Source organism: Carica papaya, chromosome 3 (genome assembly GCF_054855325.1).
Source record: "Carica papaya isolate Zhongbai chromosome 3, ASM5485532v1, whole genome shotgun sequence".
NCBI lineage: Eukaryota > Viridiplantae > Streptophyta > Magnoliopsida > Brassicales > Caricaceae > Carica > Carica papaya.
Window position 1 is genome coordinate 3,738,288 of NC_142311.1, and position 24,372 is coordinate 3,762,659.

Genomic DNA, 24,372 nt, shown 5'->3' on the forward strand with positions numbered 1-24,372 from the left:
CAAGACAAACAATTACATTATCAAAAGATGCAAAAACAACAAAGTTAGAACTCAATTTAAATAGGGGAATAACACAACTATAATCTCATGATATTTACAATTCAAAATCGCTACTAGTCAAGATTCTTGAAGCTCTTGAATAACCAGCATGGGAAGGAATTATTACATTCTCAACCAAAGGCAACCTCATGTTAGCCCTGGGTGAAGGGACTAGCACACATAAAAAGAAGTTACCTAATCAACAGCTAACTTACCCATTGACACTTTGTATTTTGATACAAAGAACTTCCAGAATTCAAGGAGGAAAAAAAATAGAAAAAAAAAAAGATGAAATCAGAAAAGATAAGTCTGTTTCAGTATGATGACAGTGCATAATGAGAACGAATCCTTAGTCGAGTTGCTTTGTCCAATCAAAGGCTTCCCAGTCACGAGCAAAAGTGGAAACTGCTTGTTTCTGTAACTCCATAGATTCATACCTCCGACGTCGGTACATGTCCTCCTCTCGTATGCCTAGCATGCCTCTAATAACATTGAGACCAAAGCTGCTTTTGAACTGCTTCTCGTCATCAATTACATGAACAAATCCCCTGTTTAGACCAAACTCAACATGGAAATATGGAAAATCTTTGGGAATTGAACGCCGCAAACCCCTTTGACTTGTATCAATAAGCTTCTTTGCATTATGCTGGCTCCACTCATCTTCAGCTTCATCAATTGCCTAAAACAAACCTCTTTTTCAGAAACTTCAAAATCAAAACCTACAATAAGAGTAAACTCCAGCAATTCTTTTCCATTTCTTTCAATGCAGTCTAAAATCACAACTCTATTTCGTCTATAATGGATTTTAGTACTATTCCTAAAGTATGTGCCAACTGCTGTAAAGGATTATATGTTAAAACCAGTATTTAACAGAGAAAAACCATTAAAATACTTTATTTGTTGCAAAAGATATTAAAGGCAATGCAGAATATAAAAGTGACAACCAGAAGAACCAGAGAAAAAAGCAAGAAAGAACTTAACAATTAGCATCTTCCATCTCGGCATGTGCATGGATAATGCTTGAATATTATACGATAATAGAGCCTATTGACTATTCTAAAATACCGCCTGACTATGCGCGGTTAATAGGGCCTACTGACAATGGAGAAACATCAACATTCATCATGAGATTGGAGGCATTTATAAGATAATAGAGCCTACTCACTGCTGAAATACCTCAAATCTAATAATCAATGTTGATGTTTCTCCATGCAGGTCAAAAAATGATTATATACAATTAAAAAGATGAGCCTTAAATTCACATTTATCAAACTGTTGATCCAAAATTATTCAAACAAACTCTTTAAGAACATTACAGTTAGGATTTCAAAGAAACTCTTCTCATACCAACTTTCTGACTTGTCAACTTGTCATATTCAGTGCCAATTTTAAATAACTTACCTCTTCTTTCCTATGTACCCATACCAGTAAACTTTAAGTTATTATCAACTGATTCAGAATTATTTGATCTGCATTATGCACATTCCTCACAAGTCAAAGTCTCATATAATATTTTGCTAGCAACCCTATTTCTGATTTTGAGGAGCTCGTTAAGTGTGTCAATGTGTATGTATGTTACATGCAAAACATACTTTCTGTATAAAAGATACCTTAAGGACAGATAGCCATGGCCGTATGAAGAAACTAAAAAGAATAAGTTGAAAAACCCTGACCTTTTTAAAATATAGAGGTGCCTCCTTTGCAATTTCCTGGGGCAAAGGAATACATTCAATTAAGCAATGACGACGTTGCTGTGCCAATCCCATCACTGTTTCTAGAAAGACCACCTCCTTCTCTTGTTTAGCAAACATCATAATAAGGCATTTCTTGAAATTTCGGATTTCATCCCAAATGTTATCATCAATAGTTCTGGTGGCTGCCTCATGCTGTAATACCAAATGTAGGAAAGAACCCACAATGAGAAAACATATAACAAAATGAAATACTTCAAATTCTCTTAAAAAAAGATTTTTTTTTTCCTCTTCTAAGAAATTAAATAAGTTCAGATTTCAACAAAACAGTGTTTTTATTACCAGAGTGAAACTACTTTCACATTTTTCACACAAATCCCTGAGATAAGATTGTTTTACTAAAAACAATGATGAACCCCTAACAGCTCATCTAAGGACCAGAAATTCCCTCGTCAAACACCTATCAGAAACAACCACAACACCACCTGCAAAGCCAATGAAGGTTTACCAGAGGCATCCTCATCCCAAACAGGTAACCTGGCAAGCTGGACCCAGGTTAGTAGTATCTAGCCTAAAAAAATTCACTAAATCTTCGGTTAGTTACAGCCTTTTGGGATTAGTTAACTAACTAATTCACAGCTGTATTTTTCTGTTTCGCACCGAATTTTTGTTTTGTATTTTTTCTGTTTGGGATATGGAATCCCAGAAATGACGGTCGAATTGTAAGGAAGAAAGGACATTATGGAAAAATCCCCAAGGAAGTATAATCAAATCAGCAGTCAATATAGGAATTTTCTTGATTCTTCTCTCAATCTTGCTCCTGTTTCTTTGTTCTCTCTCAGTCCTTCACTCTCACTCCGTCCTTCATCCTAAACCCTAACCTAATTTCTTGCTAAATCAGACTATATGTCTGAGGCTCTTAACACTTTCACTACAGTGTCCAAACTTCCTTCAAACCATGATTTCTGGAATATTAATACTTTCTTTTTAAATAAAAAGTATAATATAATTCATTGATTCACAAGCACCAAGGGGGTGCCACTCATGTACAAAAATTAAATTATTTACAAGTCAGTATGTCAATAAAATCCCCAAAAACCTATATAAAATAAATAGGGCACCCCAAAACCAAAAAACCTAGAATTAGGAGCCATCTGTCTCTAGCACTAACAAAATCTTCTTCCATCCCTCAAAAACTCTCTTGTTTCTCTCTTTCCATGCCACCCATAAGATAGTAAGAGGAACGAGACCCACATGTTTCTTCCCACAACTAATGCCATTCCAGGCCCAGATCTCATTGCTTACCGAGTCAGGTATTAACCCAGCTAATCTTCAATAACCCATAAACCATAATCCATAACTTGTACGTGAAAGAGCACCAAACAGAATATGATTACAAGACTCTGCCTTCTTTTTGCAGAGAAAGCAGCCGTTCACCATAATTTTTTCCCTCCTCACCAATTTGTCGATAGTCAAAATACACCCACACCCATCCTCCCACACAGATGAGAGGAGCTAAATCCAGCAATCTTTCCCAAGCAACTATGGATACTAATACTACAATACGAACAAACTTAATCTAGCATGAACTAAGGCACTAAAAAGAAAATAAACACAAAAGAATAGAAATACCAAAAGTACCCAACTTACAGGCTATAACACTCATTGTGAATTTGATGATTTGAGCATCATCCCCCACCTTGTCTTTAAAAAAAAGGGAAAAAATATAACATCTGATGGAAATTAATGAGATTAAGATTACCTGCATTGGTAAGATGCAACAATGACCTGCCACAACAGGCTCCCATTGTGGCAGCATCAAGTACGTGAAATTTGCAATTGACACAACAAGATGTTTAGGCCTGTTTGGATTCTCAAAACAAAATTGACAGCGCTCCTGCTGAGTCAAAATACGCTTTGGACGAATATCTTTTTCAGCATCACGGTGGCCCTGACCTCCACCCTTCTTCCTAGACATTCTACTTGGACCATCTTCATAATCATATTCATCATCTGCCTGACCAGACACACTATATTGTTTGTTCTGCATTATCTTGCGGGCTAAATTCTTATCAGCATCATCATCATCCCTTTTTCTGACAGATTTATCCTGGATAACATACCTGCATAAAGGAAAAGAAAATATATTTATCTTGTTAACTGCAATCCCTCCAACTATTAATGCCAAATGCATAAGCTGGTTATAAATTTGCAAAGGGTATGCCAACATAAATACTTAAAGACAAGCTTAATCCAAATACTATATACTGCATTTTCTGGATGTTATATCCACATATCTACGCTCATAAGAAGATTACATTTGGGTAAGGAATGAACATGAAGATGGCACATACCTGCTTGTGCTTTTGACACTTTGCAGCCCAATTGAATTTTTTCCAACTCCCTGCTTTACTTTCATAACTTCAACCTCTTGCTGGAAAAAATAAAGCAGAATAATTAACCTCTGAAGTACAAGCTTATGCCCAAAATGGTGATGTACAAAACGTAGATGTCCATATTATGGATGTCTCCGCACTTTTTTTTTTTTGAAATAAAAGAGAAAAGTGTTATAATGAATAAAGATACCAAGGGAGTACTGCTCGTACATAAACTAATTATGTCAATCAAGTGATCAACGACTAACACAATATTTTTTCAATCTAACATGTCATGACCCAATAAAATAAAATCAAAAGTGTGAATCTATTTATCCCTAATGTTTATAATGTCAGTTTCAATTCCCTCAAAAACTTTTACATTTTTCTCCTTCCACACATCCCAAAAAATGGTAAGTGGAACTAAAAGCTATTGCTTTTTCTTTTTACATAAACCAACCCACGCCCAAAACTCTTTACTTACATTACCCGCCATAACCCAACTCAACCCCATAATCCCAAACACATACACCCAAATGTTGTGCATAGCTGGACACCAAAGTAACAGATGGTTGCACGATTCTTCATCAACTTTGCACATGTAACATCTGTTAACAAGAATATTGCCTCTTCTCCTCAGCATATCAATGGTCAAAATACTTTCTCTAGCAGCTTCCCAAGTAAAGAAAACCATTCTAGGGGGAGCTTTGGACCACCAGATTTGCTTGAAGGGTGCTGCCATACCATTTTCTGCATCTTTCTTAACTATGTAATTGTTGAAAGATATCACAGCAAAACCTATTCTTATCTGGTTTCCAAATCCTCCTATCCCTCTGATTCCCCACCTTAATATCAACTAGGTAGAGAAGCAGATTACAATATTCAGCCACTTCCCCCTCCTTCAAATTTCTTCTGACTTGAATACACCACCCAGTTGCACCATCTCCCTTCTCATATGCCTTCTCCACAAAAATATTCCTCTCACAAGCAATTTAAAAAATATTAGGGAATTTATCTTTTAGCTTGAAATCTCCAACCCACACATCGTTCCAGAACTAATGCCACCGCAATTACCCAACTGCCATCTGATGCAATTCAAAATTCTGCTGCTGTCACATAGATTTTCTTTCACATGCTCACCCCGTGACGCCTATACTTCCCTCTTCTCCCCCCATCCCTCTCCCAATCAGCCCATCTAGTCTCCACCACTTTCCTCCACAATTTCCTTTCCTCATTCACAAACCTCCATAGCCATTTACCATGTAATGCAGAATTCAACTCCATAATGGATCTTAACCCAAGCCCTCCACTGTAAGTAGGTCTCTTCACCTCCTCCGACTTCACTAAATGAATGCCTCCGCACCTGCTTCCCATAAGGGTAACTTTAAACACTTCAGGTATATTTTTAGCAATTAGGTTAATGTACCAACTCCAATTTACAGGTCACAGTCACACTACCATTTTTACATTATCCCACTTTCATGATATCACAATGCTTCAACACAGAAGATTTAATTTAAAGGAAGCATTTAGTTACGCTTTAAGAATCAGAGGAGCAAAAGTAAATTGATGAAAAAAATAATGTGTCGTACAGAACACAAGTGCAATCTCCTATTTGAACAATTTCTTCCATGCACTAGGTGCAACTAGAAAAGCCAACATCCACTTGATGCAGAATTAATTAGCTCTATATTGCCCAAATAGATTGCAAACCACAAATATGTTAAATATAAGACCATTGTACTATTTATGAGTCTATTATCAAAATTTTCTTTTGATAGAATTAAGGATATTTGGTTCCAGACGCTAGGTTTTATATTTTGGGTCATCCTTCCACCCTTGTGAGGACTTAGGAGATCTGATTGATACTTTGACATATTTGTAAAGTTTTTGTAGTTGGTGTATATTAATACTATACTTTTTCCTTCAAAATAAATGCTGTCAGCTAAAAATTGAGTATTATCCATATTTATACTAAATGCTTGAAGTTACAGTTGAAGAATTACAAAGGTATTAAAATAACCTTACATCCACAGAGTGGCTAGGGTGTTGGGAGGGTGAAAGACTGGCTAGGGTGTTAGGTGCAAGGCTGTCAAACTACCTATCAGATATCTTAGCATTCCTTTGGGATCTAAGTATAAGGATTTATCGACTTGGGAACTTGTGGTTGACTTATTGGAGAGAAGGCTTGCAGGATAGAAGAGAAGTTTTTTAACGAATGGTGGTCGATTGACGCTAAAAGTACATTGACTAATCTTCTTATCTACTACATGTCAGCACTGAGTGCCTGTAAAGATTACTAAAGAACTTGAAATATTCAATGTAGATTTCTTTGGGAGGATGAAGTGGGTAGTAGATGATATCATCCAGTGAAGTTGGGTCTAAGGTTTTAGGAGAAATTATTGAGGAACGTCAACATGCATTTGTGGGTGGAAGATAGATTTTGGACACAGTTATGGCCGAAAACAAAGGGATAGATGAATTAATATCAGACAAAAAAGGAGGGGTCCTATGTAAGTTAGTCATGGAGAAGGCTTATTATCACCTTAGCTGGGACTTGCTTGCATACATGATGAGAAGAATGGATTTTGTACAAAAAATGGATTAATTGGATGAACAGTTGTATCACTACCACCTCTTTTGTGGTATTAGTTAATGGCAGACCATCCAATTTCTTTTCTGCTTCACGAAGGCCGCACTAGGATGACCCCCTTTCTTCATTATAGTTTTTAATTGTAATGGAGGTGCTAAATGCTTTGATTAGCAGGGCTATTGATCTGAACTTGCTGAAAGGTATAACTATTGGGAAGGGTTCTAGAGCTGTTCAGGTGTCACATTTCTTCTTTGTCAATGATACCTTGATTTTTTGTCAGCCAAAGGTTAGAAATCTCTTGCACTTAGATGTGTTTTCAACTGGTTTCTGGCCTAACTTAGGGAAGACATAATTGATAAGGTTCAGCAACACAAGTGATGAGAACCACCTTGATGGCATTATGGGATGCAAAGCAGCCAAGTTACCTATCATTTATTTGGGCATCCCCTTGGGCTCCAAATACAAATATTCTTGTACGTGGGAACTGGTTATTGATTCCATTGAGAACCGACTTGTTGGATGGAAAATAAAATTTCTATTGAAAAGGGGTAGGCTCGCTCTTATTAAGAGCACACTCACCAACCTACCCATTTATTATCTATCCACTCTTACCATGCCAGTGAAGGTAGCAAAGAGATAGAATTCATTCAATCGGCGGATGACAATGACAAAAGGAGATTTCACCTAGTCAATTGAGAAGAAGTGAAGAAACCGATATATAAAAGAAGGCTGGTATTAAGTCTCTTGTTAAGATGAATGTGACTCTTCAAGGAAAATTGTCGTGGTGATACTTTATAGAAGATGATGGGCTTTGGAGGAAGATGTGGGGGGATGCAAATGGTGAGCTCATTTTTGGTAAAACAAATTTGACCGCATGGATATAGTTTATGGAGAAAAATTATGATGGGTTGGGCAAGATTCAAAAATTGTATCCAGTGGCGCGTTGGCAAAGGTGACCATACTAAATTTTGGGACGATATGTGGATGAAGAATACCAGTCTCATGAGCACTTTTCCAAGCATTTATCTGATTGCTCGATCAAAAACAAGTAAAATTGAAGAGGCCTACAAGACAATTAATGGGAAGGTGATTTGGATGGTCAATGTTAGCAGAAATTTAAATGATTAGGAAGTGAATGAATATAAATCTTCATTGAAAACCTTATGAGTCACAGTAGATCAACACATGTAGTGACAGGATTGTGTGGAAACTTGACAAGAGTCAAGAGTTTTCTGTCAAGACATATTATTTTCATATTCTGGGGTCCGATCAGTGCGGGAATGATTTCTTCCCAACTTCCCAAATCTAAAAAAATAAAGCTCCCCTTAGAATGGCTTGCTTTCGTGGGAAGCTTGCAGAGAAAGCATCTTAACTATTGACAATTTGATGAAAAAGGGACTGATCATGGTTAACAGGTGCTACTTATGTATGGGTGATGCAGAATCATGCAATCACATTTTGCTTTGGTGTCCTAATTCTCATAACCTTTGTTGTATGACTTACAGATTATTGGGCATGAATTGGATCATGGCTGGTTCGGTCAGGAAGAGGTTTGGGCTTGGAATGGTTTGTGTAAAAAAAAGGGATTTTGTAAAAATTATTCATTTGACTGTTTTTTGGATTTTATGGAAGGAAAGAAATAGTAGAGCCTTTGATAGTAAAGAGATAGAGAATAGTAAACTTAAAAATAGATGGTTGCATTATTTTGGGTCTATCTTATTAGGACATGACATTGTTAGGATAAAAGATTTTAGACATATCATTGACACCTTAACACAATTGTAAATGTTTTGTATACGAGCAGTGCCCCCTATGGCACCTATGAATTATATTTTTATACCTTTTCATTTAAAAAAAAATCTTGTGAAGTGAGAGGATGTGAAGATGTCTATGCTAGAGAGTGGTTTGGGCCGAGATCTATTGTTGAGATGAACACGACACTTCATGGGAAATGGCTTCGAAGGTTTATGAGGAAGGACCGGGGACTGTGGAAGAGCATTGTGGCTGCTCGGTGGGGTATGGATGTCTTGGCTGAAGATCCTAGGTGTGTGCCTAGGCCCCATGGTTCGGGGTTGTAGAAAAAGATCAATATGAGGAAACATAATTTCAATGACTGCATTAAGTGGAATCTAGGGAAGAGTGATAAAATAAAGTCTTGGAAGGACGAATAGACTAGAAAAGGTAAACTTGAAGATCAATTTCCGAGAATCTTTGCCATTGCTAATTTGAAAAACATGAAAGTTGCGAACGCTTGCAATGAGTGGAATGGGAGCAGGGGTTGGTTCGTAAATGTTACAAGGAATCCTAATGATTGGGAAATAGAAGAATATGAATCTCTACTCCTTTTGTTGTCCCAATTTTAGTTAAATGGTAATAGTGATTGGTTTTGGAAATTGAGGAAAGATGGGGAGTTGACCGTAAAGCCATTCTACAGATACCTATCCAGCGGAGGTGGTATCGGAATAACTCATTTTTCGGTTACTCAGATTTGGAAGACTAGGGCCCACCAAGAATTGTCTTCTTTGCTTGGTGGAAGCAACTAGTGAGTGTATCTTCACCATCGATAAGCTGAGGAGAAGGGGAAAAATCTTGGTGAACTGCTATTATTTGTTTAGGATGAATGCGGAATCCGATAGTCACATTCTTCTTTGGTGTCCTTTTGTGTACAAATTATGGTATGTGGTGTATGGTCTTATTGGAATTAATTGGGTTACCGCGGCTTCTATGAGGGATGAGCTGTGGGCATTGGCGGATATTTGTAAAAAAACCCTTATCTAAGGTTATCCTTTTATCTAATTTATGGGTCATATGAAAAGAGAGGAATGCTAGACCTTTTGATGCGGTAGAGGAGGAGTGTAAATATTAGAGATAGGTGGTTAAATACTTTTGGTTCTTTAATCCTGGGTCATGACATTTGTAGGATGGAAGATTTTGGGAATGTCATTGATCTATAACTGACTTGTAAAGCTTTATGTACATAGGTGGTACTCCTTTGGTATTTATGTTTATGATACTATAATTTTTATCTTAAAAAAAAAAAAGCTTTCATTCACAGAGGCTTCTATTCTGTCAATAGCCAAGATTTCAAGTTTCTTTTAGGTGATTCACAACAAGAATAACAAGTTGAAGAGATTAAAACTCTTAGTTCTACTCTTTCAACAATCTTCTTCAAACTTGTGAGAAAGAAGATCTTAAAGATCCTTTAAAAAAATCTATAGACGAACACTATGGCAAATTTTTCAGGTGGTTGATTTCAGATCACCTACTAGCTTTTGTGCTCCGGTGGATTCTATGGTTAATCTATCTTTTGGGCTCCCACACAGATCAAAATTTTTGAAGACCTCAAGTCAATAATTTTTTATGCTTTGTTACATCAAAATTCAAGGTTGAATTTTTACCAAGTGGAGAGAATTATGCAGAAGAAAGACAAGCTAAAATAGAATGTTTTTATCAGTAGAACATATTTTTACAATATTTTTGTAATTTTAGTACTTCCATATGCTTTTATGGTATATAAGTTATTCAGCAAATCATTAGCTAGGTTTAGATGTTATTTTAATTGTACACTTTGTTTATTTTCTTTTTTAGGATTAGGTTTAGTGTGGCAACTTATTTCACATTGGTTCCAAGGGTAGTGGCAACCAGAAATGACCAACTTCTACCACTGCCACTTGGTCCAAACTTTGTGAATCCCAATTTAGCCACAAGCCTCATTTCTAATTGATCCAAGAGTCTTTATTTCACATTGGTTCCAGGGGTAGTGGCAACCAGAAATGACCAACTTCTACCACTGCTACTTGGTCCAAACTTTGTGAATCCCAATTTAGCCACAAGCCTCATTTCTAATTGATCCAAGAGTCTTTATTTCACATTGGTTCCAGGGGTAGTGGCAACCAGAAATGACCAACTTCTACCACTGCTACTTGGTCCAAACTTTGTGAATCCCAATTTTAGCCACAAGCCTCGTTTCTAATTGATCCAAGAGTCTTTATTGGACTAACAGATCGGCAAGTTGCTGATGATTTTTCGAAGATGTATTTTTTGGATTTGGAATCAAATGGCGAACCTAGATTAGAAATGTATTACTACCACTTGTTTTGCTGTGATGATTAATGGCAGCCCGTCAAATTTTTTTAATGCTTCTAGGGGTTTAAGGCAAGGTGACCCCCTCTCCCCACTTTTATTTATTATTGTCATGGAAACACTTAACAAACTAGTAATGCAAGCTTGGTCTGTTGGGATGTTTCGGGGCCTTCTGGTGGGGAAAAATGATTATCAACTGGAATTTTCTCACTTATTCTTCGTGAATGACACACTTTTATTTTCTCAAGATAACGTTAGTAATGTCTTGCACCTTAATTGCGTTCTTTTGTGCTTTCAAACTATCTCAGGACTGAATATTAATATGGAAAAATCTGAATTGATTAACCTGGGGGATAATTTTGTTGGTTCTCCTGCTAATGCTCTCGGCTGGAAATATGGCCAACTTCTATTAAAATATTTGGGTGCTCCTCTTGGTGCTAAACATAAAGACAATACCAGTTGGGAGATAGTTATTGATATGTTCCAAAGCAGACTGGCATATTGAAAAAGCAAATTTCTAACTAAGGGAGGGTGTTTAACTCTAATCAAAAGCACCCTGTCCAACCTATCACAATCTATTACCTATCAGTGTTCACTATTCCCAAAAAAGTTGTCAAAAAGCTTGAAGCTATTCGATGCTGATTTTTTTGGGGGGACGATACCACGAGCAGGAAGTTTCACTTGGTAAAATGGGAGCAGATCCAAAAACAGACCAAAGACAGCGGTTTAGGCATAAGATCAATTTTGAGTCTCAACAAAGCTTTGCATGGCAAGTGGATTTGGAGGTTCTGGAATGAAAATAACAGCTTGTGAAAGAAAGTTATCGTATGTAAATGGTTTGGTAATGATATTACTGATTTTAATCAGATAAACAGGAACCCTTTTGGTTTCAGCCTTTGGAAGAGTATTCTGAATTCCAAAGATCTTCTATGGAACAACTCTAATTGGGTGGTTGGGAAAGGTGACAAGATTCAGTTCTAGCAGGATATGTGGTGTGATCAGATGAGTCTGCAGAATCAGTTTTCTCACATTTATGCTATTGCCAAAGACAAAAATATGCTTCTGGAAAATGCTTACAGGGTCAGCAACCCACTGGTTTGGGATGTATCTATCACAAGAAATTTGCAAGATTGGGAGGTGATGGAATATGAAAATCTGCTCCGGTTGTTGGTTAATGTGAAAGTGGGCACTGAACCTGATAGATTAAACTGGAAATTGTGCAAAAAAGGCTCCTTTACAGTTAAATCCCTCTATAGATATCTGAATGATAGAGCTGAATCTGCTACTGTTTTCTCACACAAGATTATCTGGAATTCGAATGTTCCTCCCAAAATTTGTGTCTTTGCTTGGGAAGCTTCTTTGGGATGTGTTCTTACTTTAGATAACCTCATGAAAAGAGGATATGCCTTGGTCAACTGGTGTACTATGTGCAGGAGAAACTTTGAGTCTTGCAACCATCTTCTCTTATGGTGTTCGGTTGCCTATGAGTTATAGTCTATTATCTACAAGCTACTTGGCATCTCCTGGGTTATTTCCAGATTGTTAAGGATGAATTGCTGGCTTGAGAAGGTCTTAAAACGAGTAATAGATAGCATAGAGTAATCCCATTAACTTTTTTTTTTTTCTGAAATAAAAATATGAAGTTGTATTGAGGTAACGGTGCCAAGGGGGCACTACCCGTTAACTATTTTGTGGATTATATGGAAAGAAAGAAATTGTAGGATTTTTTAAGGTAAAAACACAAATTTTGCCTTTATCAAAGATAGGTGGCTGCATTTTTTTAGTACTATTGTATTTGGCCACAACCTTGACTCTTTTGAGGATTTAGGTTCGATTGTAGATATTCTCACTGAGCTGTAAATCCTTTTTCTTGTATATGGGTTACACCCCCTTGGCGTCCATTTTAATAGCATTTCTCTCTTTTATCTCAAAAAAAAATTGCTGATGATTTTGTTTTTTTTCTATAATCAAAAGCACATCGGCAAGTTGCTATTGGTGCTTTTTCCCACTTGTTGGTTACAAAAGACGCTTAATGTCATAATGCAAAAGGGGAGATAACTATGCTCAGAACAGAAAATGAAACATTCCTTAAATTTCTGATTTCAACTCCTTTCTATTTTTGTCCTTTCTCCCCTTTTCCCCATCCCCATCGTACCTTTAAATAAGTTCTTTTTCCCTCCAGAATCTCTTCTTTTTTTGCACCTTAATTTCACTAAAAAACAGTTCTGCCCATTACCTAGCAATAAAATTCTTCCTCTTTTTATTTTACAAAGTGGAGTATTCTATCTATAGAAGCCAATTTTTTTGCTTATTTTCTGTCAACAATATGCAACTTATAACCCATGCATGAGACCACACTCATGCTCTATGAGATAAAAAGATTTTTCCCATTAAGATAGGCTTTCCTTAAAAAGGAAACAATAGCAGCTTTCATCCAGTCCATACAGTCCATACTGGCCAATAAAAGTGTGGTTCCAAAAGATGATCTCTTTGCCAAAGAAAGAAAACAACATTGTCACATGCCATCCTTGCTGTATTGCAATCCCAGATCTAAGAAAATAAGATGAGAGTGACTCGACCAAACAAAGCATAATCAAGTGGTTGGTAAAACATGGCAAAACTCAAGCTAAACAACTAAGAAAAATAGAGCACTATGACAGCTCTATGTCAGGATCAAGGTGCAACCATGAGCAGGATAACACTGGAACAGTGGAGGAACAGAAAGAAAAATGGAAACATTCACGGGGAATCCAAACCCTTAAGAGTTTACTGTTTAAAAAATAGGACCACAGGGCATGCATCTGGGGAATCATGGGGAGGACACTTGTCTGATTGCAGGAGGGATACTTAATCCTCTCAAACCCTTGGTTAACTGGCCGCCTCCTCTTCCATCTTCATTCGATGAATCTAGGAATTTCTTCTACAACTCTTTGGCTTCCATGAACTTGTTCATGCATCTTTCTTCTATACAATCACCTATTTTTATAGATGTAAGCATGGAATGAACTAATTTGAGTATATTTCCATCATCTCCCTCAATTGTTTTGATGTAAACTCTCTCTGATTTCTTCCTCTTCCTCTTGGAAATCTCCTTTTCTCTCTTGGATTCTTCCTCTTCCTCTTCCTCTCGTCAGTCTATTTCTCTCTCTCAAACCCCTCTGTTTGTCTCTCTCTTTTCCCTCTCTTCCTCCAAAACCCAAATCACTTGCATCTTAGATCCGAACCATGTTCTCGGATCCTGATACTCTATGTTAAACCTGCTGCTTATGCCAAACGCTAGAATGAAAGCCCTCTTAAAAGGGGGGGAAATACTAGATTGGATGGCCTCACCATAATTACCTATGAACTGCGTTGAGAATATTGACATACTAGCTAAAGGCTCCAAACAAGACAAAAGTAAATCCATACCTAGATTTCAATAGAACAGTCTAGATAAGAGAAATTCTTGGAGAAACTTAATGCCTGTTTCACGATCGGATGCAACTGGGAAGAAAAATGATAAAGAATGAAAATTTTCTCACCAAAAGTTTCTGAGCTTCTTCATGCTTCCCTTTCATACGTAGTTGTAGAGCCTTAGCTGCCAATTGGTTTGTAGTCAAACCCTCCTCCTTGGCAACTGGGGTGACTTCATCAGGCTTATTTGTCTCCAATGATGTGGTTTCATGTTCTGTGTTACCCTCAATATTCTTTTGTGCATGGATAAAGCTTCCATGTTCATTACTCTGCTTGTGAAGCATTTCATGCATGAAGCTCCCATCATTGAAAAATTTATTTAACCTAGCTGCTGCAGTTGATAACAAGCCAGCATCCTTAGTAGACATACTGGGACTTCTTCGCTTCCCCCAAGATAAAGAGTCACCAACTTTTGGAGCCCTCATTTCAGGAGGACGGAGAGTAACGTCCCTCAAGTAATCTCGACCACTATCCTGAGATAAAAATTATGTGGCAATAAGTAAAGAATATCTTGCATTTTTTTGGTAGAAAAAATGACAATAATTTTAGACAAATTGTAAAATTAACTGAAAAAATAAATACGCAAGAAACACAAGCCTGCCTAGTTCTAGAAAATAGAAAATGGTGGAGGAAACATGTTTGGTAGTTGAAATGGAAAATAATATTTTGGAAATGAAAATAAAAAATGAAGCTTTATTTTAAAACAATAAGAAGCCACTTTTAGTGATTTTAAGAAAACACCTAAACTGTTTTACTTATCATTGTTTATCAATCAAGCACTGCTCAATTTTGCAATTGAATTAAGTCATCCTAAATTTGCATTTACAAAAACTGTCTTTCAATTCTCTTCTTTAGCCCAAAGACACCATTATCTTCAAAGTTACCTTCTCTTTCATGTCTCTAGAACCCAAAAAAATTGGGCGCCTTGATTCCTAGTAAGGTTTAAAAAACTAGTCATCCTACTAACAACTATCCGATAATATAATTAGCTTTCTTTAATTAGAAAACTTTCTGTTGAAGTGTGACAAGAAGCAATTCACATCCACAACAATTAAGGAAGAACTTACAAACAACAGGATCCTAATTTGCATTTTAAAGCGTATCTGTTCACAGTATTACTAGAGGCTTCCAAAAGAACATTCAAAACCTAGAATCAAGGAAGAACTTACAAACAAAAGGATCCTAATTAGCATTTTAAAGCAGATCTGTTCGCAGTACTACTAGAGGCTTCCGGAAGAACATTCAAAACCTAGAACAAGAACTGCATTTGTATGATTTTGACAATCATAGTAATGTAGGAAAAATAGGATTGATTCGTCTAATTAAGGATTTGGGGATAAAAACCTAGATGTCATTCCTACGGTTGCTTAGACAACACTTCTAAAAAATTTCAAGCATCACATTCAAGACGTTGATTGTATTACATAACTAAAGAATTGAGAAACTATAAAAAAATTTTATTGAATACTTGAATGTCCAATAAGTGAAATTACAGAACTATTTATAATGATCTCTGAATAACTTTTCCTAAATAGAATTAAACTAAAAAATAATAAACTAATAGAATTAGGAATGTTATCCTAATGAGAATAAGAAACTAATAAAATAATATTAAGAATATCAATCCTAATAAAACAGAAAATATTAAAACAAATAGAGAAAAATACTAAGAAGAATAAAAATCCTAAGTCACTAAAATTATAATAATACTTCTAAATAATACAATAATCGACTCTTAACAATATAATAATTTTCTATTATGCAGGAAATCTAGTGCTATCATTCACATAAAATATGGAAGTTTATAATAGGAAAAAGTTAACAAAAGTATACATGAGAACACTGTCAGGAAAATCATTTATTTTTAGAGAATAATATTTTAATTCATAACCAAATAAGCTTTCTATAACAGAAAAAATAGATTGTCAAAATAATTTCCATTTTCAATTATGGCTTTATAGGAGAAATGACTTCAGAGATTCATAAATGAAAATGATAGGCTCTGGTGGAGGGTCATAGAGGTGAAATTTGGAATCATGGACAAAGGATGGTATGCCAGGATCTCGTCAAGAACCTACGGGGAGGGAATGCGAAAAACAAATATGCATGTAAAGGAATAAATTCTAGGATTGTATCAGTTGAAGGGTTGGCAGTGAGTACAAGATTAGCTTCTGGCATGATCCTTGGTTAAAGTGGGGACCAGTCAGAGAACAGTGCCCCTAGATCTATGCTATTGCACGATACAATAATATTTTGATTTATGAGTCTTATAGTGGCATTTGGGGAAAGGGGAGTGGAATTTGGAAGTTATAAAAAATCCCCAATCACTGGGAAGTTAAAGATTATGAAACTCTCCTCCACACCCTTACTACAACTATAGTCAATGAGAATAATGATCAACGAATGTGGAGATCCAATGCTAGAGGGTCCTTTTCGGTCAGGTATTTCTACAAACATTTAGTTAAAAGTGATGACACAAATACCAGTCTTCTCTGGTGGCAAATATGGAAGGTTAATGCTCCACATAGAGTTTTTTTTTTTTTTGGCATAGGAGGCTCATCTGGTGAATTGGTGTTTTTTATGCAAAAAGGAGGCAGCGTCATATAATCACATCATTCTATAGTGTCCGTTTGTATACAAATCGGGGTGAGAAGAAATTTTGTCATGGAAGGGTATTAGCAGAGTGAAAAAACATTTTAGCCTCATTTCCCTTACTACTTTTTGGGCAATGTACAAAGAGAGAAACAAGAGAGCATTTGAGAGGGTGGAAGATGTCTTTGATAGGGTTGAAGATAGATCATTCTAGACCCTGATTTTTTTTTTTATGGGTCGTCCTCTGTATTCACAGGAGAATTTTGGGGACCTTATTGACATATTGATCGATATGTAAATACTTTTGTTTATGGTTTGCAACCCCTTGGTGCTTATGAATAAATCTTACCACAGTATTTTTATTTTTAAAAAATCAATTTAAAATTATTAAGTAAAAACTAGCAACGCTTTCCTGAACCAAACATGCTCAAAATCTGTTAATGTTTCCTAAAGACTACTGCTACTACCAATGGTTTCCTAAAGAACATCCTAAAACCTAGATCCAGATGCGCATTTGTATGATTTTGACTATCATAGAATCTTGAAGCTTATAATAGGAAAAAGTAAGAGAAATCTACATGAAAATGATGTCAGAAAAATGATTCATTTTTTTAATAAAAGAAGAAAATTAATTAAGGAAGAGATGAAAAAGAAAAGCATCCATTTTTTTAGAGTAGTAGTACTCTTAACTCACCACCAAATAGGCTTTCTAAAATATAGAAAATAGTCTATTTTTTATTATTAAGAACAAGAAGGAACATTTTCATGAAGCAAATGCGCATAAACCTATGAACATCGTCTAGATACCTTTTCTGTATGTTGTTCACTTCCCTTGTCCTGAACTCTTCCATGCTCTTCTGTTCGCCCTTTCTTTCTATTTTTTATAGCATGCAGATGAGCACGAGATGGGGCTGCTACATGAGATGCTGCAGAGGCAGCCAACTGACCAAGAGATCCCCACCTCTCTTCTACAACCTGCATGGTTTAAAACAGAGTGAAATAATTTTAATGCAATGGAATCCTGCATGATAAGGTTCAGGAGGTAAAGCAAAATACCTCCTCAAGCCTCCGTCCTTCTCGATCTGCCTGCTCTTTGGCTCGCTTCAAGGATTTCATTCTCCAACTTGCACCTCCATCCCCAACAAGTGAAGAAGACAGAAATTGGTCTCCACCACCTTTTCTTTCATCTTCTTCCTCTGGATAACCTGTTCCATTCTCCTTTAAGTATGGATTCAACTCTTTTGGATTCACCTTCTTTATCTGGCAGACAAAGAAGATACAGATCAAAACTTAGAATTATGCACCCTGTATTGCCGACATACCTCCATCAGGAGCATCAACAAAAAAACAGACAGCCTTGGGTTCCTTGTTATGTCCCCATCCCCATGTCTTGAAGGTTGGGGCTTCAAAGTCAGCCCAGGCTATGTACCCTAAATACTGCACTATGAACAAAAAACATACAAGAAACGGAAAAGGAACACTCCATAAAAATACACTAAAAATGAGAACACTTAGGAAAAATCAGAGTGTCTCAACTACTATTGAAAGAAATATATCACAATAAGAAAAAATTATCATAGGTTTTATTTAGGAAAATTATTCTTATCCGGCAAGAACTTCACGATATACTTCAAAAAAAAAAAAGCAAAAGAATTATTCTAGCTTTTCAGAAAAAGAGCAGACCTCCTCAGTTGAAGGCTCCTCTAGCATCATGTCCTCAGACTTCATACCAGCAGTTATCGTGGGCCCTTTGTCAGTCCTATCAGCAGGTCTAAGCATCCATTCCAATCCTATTTCTTTCCTCACAATCTCCATATTTAGGGCTGGAGATTCTCTACCATCATCTAAGAAGCAAAAATAAATATATATCAATAATCAATAAAATAATTAGATAACAAGTCAAACATTTAAATACAGAATCACAAGGATACATATAGTAGCAACCGGCACAACTCAAGGCGCTCCAAAAATAACATAAAATACCATAAGTAACTGAAGTAGCCACTAATCCTAGTAAAGGTGCGATCACGCACGACAAGCATGCGTTCTCCATGAAGATTCTTGCGATCACGCACAACAAGCACGTGTTCTCTATGAAGATTCTAAGTCCGTGAATGAACTAAAACAAGAATGTGTCGCCATCCATTGCACTTCCAGTGGTGTGCACAAATAATTTCAACCCTACTCTGCATGCAAATGTCTGTGTCCTAGCTAAGCTGCCTTGTGTTAGTGTGACTAGCAATCCAAGATCCAAATAAACTCATGCCTTAATTAAATTACATCAACAAATAGAAAAGGGAAGGAAAAATCAAATACATCAATAAGATAAAAGAATATAATAAAAAAATTCTTGTTCTTTGCTTCATCTTCCATCCTTTTCCACACAGCCCTTAAAGATGAAGAATCTACCCACATCATTATCCATCAAATAGCAAATTTAATTACAAGCCAAAAGAAGCAAAGACCAAATGATTAAAAAACTAATAACTAATAATAATAACGATTTGTAAAATAAAAAACAACAACGACAAAGTAATTAAAAAAAACTGCATAGGCTCAATTCTTTAACATACAATTAATTCATCCTTTTGCAAAGCCGTTAAACCAGCAAGACAAGCTTACTGTTCAAGAAAAATGAAACAGAATTCATATGCAAACAAATCCATTCGACATTGTCAAGCTATAATTTATCAAAGGAGAGAGACAAACTGGAAGATCAAAGTAAAGATCCCATTAGTTAAACAAACAAAATTACTTCCATATTCAGCATGGATGTATGCTCACTATTTAGGTCATTCTATTATATCCAAAAGATGCATCAAGAAATGAGAAGCAGTCAATCATTAGTACATTGAAATCTGAAGAAGAAAACAAATACTAACAAAAGTGGGATATGACACATACCAGACAAGTTTTTGGCAACATCATTTTCACCACGTCTTTCTCCATCACTTTTTCTCCTGTCTTTCCAAGACCTTTTATGATGCTGAGCTTCAGAACTAGATGAAGAAAATTCTTCAATTGGGTAATGTCTTTTAGAGTTCTTCTTTGATCTAGAATTGGCATTCTTCTTTTTCTTACCCAATTTCTTACCACGATGTTTCCTTCCATCATCATCAAAACTATCCTCACTCTCACTTTCACTTGAATTTGATGGTGAGCTCTCATCTGATGAGTACCATTTCTTTTTCTGAGAACCTTTTTTGAGCATTTCAAGATCATCATCCGAACTACCATAATCAAGATTCTTCCTTTTCTTCTTACGCCTTTCTTTTTCACAACTTAACTTCTTTTTATTTTTAGCCAAGTTATCATCTTCCACCTAATGCTCATTATCCAAACGAAGAAAATTAGATTCTTGAATAAGCATACAATAATTTTACAAAAAAAGAAATACAGCTAATATGAAAAACAATAAAGCAAATTCACCTCATCAATCTGATCACGAGATATGATCTTTACTCCAGCTAGCATTGTTCCTCTTTTATCAAATCCTAACAAAAATAACAAAATAATTTGTAAAATTAAACATTCGTTTTGCACAATTAAAAAAACACAAAGTATCAAGCAGAAAAAAGGGCAAATTACGCAAAATTGTACTTTGTGCAGTGTCTAAACGTAAGAGTTACTTCTTATTATATTTATTTCAAACTTCCAAGTTTTGTTCGGGCAAATTCCAAGTTTGCTTATGCCAAACAATAGCATAAATCTGGGAGAACTGTTCTCTGAGTGACCCCGCTCTTAACCAGGCATCAAGCTAGAAACTAATCATGTCTCCAGTGCCAAACCTCCAGCTGATTCAATCCTGAAATTTGTTCATGCTCATGCATATTTTGTCCACATCCCCTTCCCATGAGTTCTCGCCAATAATTTGGTATACCACCCTCTACCCACGGTCCCAAACTTTGCCTCAATCACTCTCCAAGTTTTTATAGCATCTCAATCCAAAACCTTCCAAGTGACCATTATGACAGCCACCTGAAAATAAGCTCACATATTTCGCACATGTGAATATAATGCATAACGACTAAAAATACCCCAATATAAAAGTAAAATAAAAATTAGATTTATTAACTTCATCACTTGACAACGAATCTCACATGAGATAGGAATTATAAGTTCACCAGCTGCATTTAAACAAAGCACGGAGTCTGCATTTAAATTTCTATGATTTTAGACTTGGTCTATTTTTCCAGTGAGTCAAAAATATTGAACACATGAAATTTGAACACTGCAAAGCCTTTCAACTAGACGGTAAGTGTAAGAAGGATTTCCTATAAATAACCTATCAATCTTATTCTATTATTCACTCCCTAAAATATTAAAAGAAGAATATGAAGGGCCTGTATGGCAACAAGGGAAAACACCAGCAACACAAAATAGCACCCAGTTGAGTGCAAGTTGCAGTTCCATTTCCACAAATTAACAGCTATTCTATTGGAGAAAGGATTTATCATTGGATCATTTTATCAAACAGTTCCATGCATTCTAAGATCATGTTTGGGATAGAACCGATATGCATTACCCATTACTCCTGACCATTAGGCTCATAAATAAATTACTTACTTCCTCTGAACAATACGAATACGAATTTGAGACGAAGATAAAAGAGGGAAGAAAAAGGAACTAATTTTACCTCTTTATCAACGAGTCTCAACTAAAACAAGAGTCAGCTTTCCAATCACCAAGTCCCCTCCGTCATTCTCGGCCTCCTGAAATCGCAGAATCTCTTCCTCTTTTCTTCCCCTGTTTCTTCCGTTCTCGGTCACACTGCTTCTCCTCCAATTTCTTCAGTTTTTCTTCACTGAATATGCCTCACCTCTCGGTCCCTCAGCCTCAATCCCATACAACTCGAAATCTTACCCTCTTTTCAAACCCTAAAGCACCAAAATTTCTCCCAATTCCTCTCCCTCTGTTTCTCTACTGTCAATTCCGTTGTCTCTTAGTTCCTCTCTCACGCTCCTCTCCTCCGAAAATCAGAAAAGATGAGAGAAAATCAGGTCCTCCCTTACAAATCGTCAAAAGCCTCAACCCAATCTTCTTCTCAACTCCTCTTCCTCTCCCCGCCCCCGAATATCCTCCCTCTTCTTTATAGCCGCGGCTTCTTCCTCTTTGCGGGTGACCACCACCGAATCTCTGTCTTCTTCCACCAACGGCCTCAATGCGATGTTGTTTCTCTGCCTTCTCCTCGTGCCAGATTCGTCTCAGTCCTCACTCAATTTCTCTCTCAATACGCCTCTGCCTCCCTGGTCTCTGTGCTCTGCGATCGCGCGCTCAGTGTCTGTCCTCTCCTCTCCCTTGCTTGTGCTGCAGTATCTCCCTCTTCTGTTCCTTCCATTAGATGGGTTTTTCTCCCCTTCTCCCTCTAGCCAAACCAGAGAAAATGAACCTAAAACGGCACCGGTTCGGGTTGATGGGCTGACAAAATGGGCCGAGTGGATTAGGTTTTATTTGGGCCAATAATAGGTCATGTTTTGCTTTGGGTTTTGAATTGAGTATGAGCATACTTAGTGCCTATTGGAATATTTTGGAGAGAATGGTAGACAGGTTTGTTGAATTGGGGGGAAATGAATTTTAAATATAATAGTAGTAGGAAGTCATTATTATATATGGATATATAATTCAGAAGTTTTCATACTGTTCAAAAATTTTGTTGAAATAGATAATAAGCACATATTCTATTTTTTGTCCGCAAATAAAACATGTACTCAGAATTTTTTTAATAAAGTTTTATCACTAACAATTTATATAAAATTTTGTGACCACATAAATATTAAATTTTAAATAAATATACACTTTAAAAATTTATGTCCCAATTAAAATTAGTAATTAGCATATTTTTCAAATTGAAATTTTATATTAAAGCTTCTCATGTGCATATTATTTTTTCAAACCTATAAAAAAAAAAAATAGAGTGAGCTTACAACTCGATGAATAATCAATAATCTAAATTAGTTAGATCAAATATATTTTATTAATTAAATATATTTTTGGTTATCGATCTTATCATGTGTTTTAATTTGAAATTTTTTTTAAGCCAAAATTAAAACATGACAACTAACTCATTTTTTTAAAATATATTTATTTATTCTATTCGGAAATATTAATTCAAAATTACTATTATGTAATTATAAATAAATATTATTTTAATAGTTTGTAATATATAAAATAATTGACAATGAATTAGTATTATATTTTTATTTTAAAAATATTTTACTTATTAGTTTATAAAATATAAAATATGTTTTTATTTTGTTTTAAATCTTTATTAAAAACTAAAGAGTTAAAAATATTTCTTATTTGTTTAAACTTGTACCTTATAATAGTAGAAGTTTGAAAGATGAGTTCTAACTAAATATGTGTAAAGTATATTTTTAAAATCTCAGTCAAAGAAAATTCTTTGATGTCATGAGGAATGACGTCTGCAAGGGTTATCATCAAATGGAAGAAAATAATTATTTACACTTCATTTTATTAAATCTTATTTAAAAAATGGCCTTAAGACAACACACTGTTAATTAAATTTGGGTCCAGCCTAGACCTGCATGTTGTGATAATTTGGCTAGGCTGAAGTTGTTGCCAACTGGGTATATTTTGCTCAACCAATCTAAGGTCGCCCATTTATAGCTCCAGCTACCATGACCGGACTTTAAAATTATCAAATATTTGTTACAATATTATCATATAAATTGTAATATTCAGACTTGAAAAATTTGGTCTTGAATTAATTTTAAAATATTAATTTTAAATTTATAAAATTTTAGTTAATATAAAATTAAGAAAAAATAGGTGGATAATGAAATTGAAAATAATTTTGAGAAAAATTAATAAAAATTTGAGTTTGGTGGTGTTTTTGAAAGAAAAATCAAAAACTAGGGGTTAAAACACAATTTAAAAAAAATATGCTACGTAGGACCGTTCAGTCAGCAATCTCGACGAACCGGAGCGTGTCGCGTGGCAAAACACTCTAGTTTGGTGCCACGCGGAAGGCCACGCTGGCAATCCACATACCCGCGATCAGACGATCCAGATTTGTTCCTGCACGCGTGGACGGTCTGGATCCGTCCCCTCCTCATGCACGATCGGACGGTCACGATTAAACGCGATGAACGATCCATATTCGTTACCTCTTTAAACACAATCGTATAGTCCAAATCAAATCGCGATGAATGGTCCATATTCATTTCTTCTTTAAACGCGATCGGACGGTCGAGATCAAACGCGATGTACGACTCAAATTAAAGGGAGACATGTATAAATATCTCACTTCACACCAGCCTCCCACCGGAGAAGAAGAACCAGTCACTGGAGAAAGGAGCTTACCGCCGCCCGTCGTCGCGCTGAAGCCACCTCCGACCGCCAAAAAAGGTAAAAAGTTCGCATTTACTTGAAATTTAATTTTGAACACCCCCATAACAAAATCGAAGCAAAAAGACCAGTGGATGAGCCGGAAACCACGGGTAAAACTCAACGGCATCACTGCAAAAAAAACCAAAAACCACATCTGATGAGGCCCTTCCCGATTTCCATTTCATGCCATTTTTCT

At 36.0% G+C, this 24,372-nt stretch overlaps 1 protein-coding gene across 2 annotated transcripts; it reads right to left on the reverse strand.

Moving 5' to 3' along the window:
- Window positions 1-34: 34 nt before the first annotated feature.
- On the reverse strand, window positions 35-22,199 carry LOC110814121 (CwfJ-like family protein). Of its 2 annotated transcripts, XM_088215164.1 has the most exons (12): window positions 21,463-22,199; window positions 20,427-20,804; window positions 20,256-20,320; window positions 19,731-20,148; window positions 18,510-18,670; window positions 17,883-18,086; window positions 17,634-17,801; window positions 14,303-14,707; window positions 4,085-4,164; window positions 3,493-3,853; window positions 1,713-1,925; window positions 35-718 (listed from the first exon to the last, which is right to left on the reverse strand). In XM_088215164.1, exons 3-12 carry the CDS (start codon window positions 20,298-20,300, stop codon window positions 389-391), a joined length of 2,385 nt encoding a protein of 794 aa, XP_088071290.1. In that variant the 5' UTR covers window positions 20,301-20,320; window positions 20,427-20,804; window positions 21,463-22,199; the 3' UTR covers window positions 35-388. The 2 variants fall into 2 exon arrangements, with proteins under 2 accessions (XP_088071290.1, XP_088071289.1); XM_088215163.1 differs by lacking the exon at window positions 20,427-20,804 and having other exon boundaries at window positions 21,463-22,198.
- Between the last annotated feature and the right edge of the window lie 2,173 nt (window positions 22,200-24,372).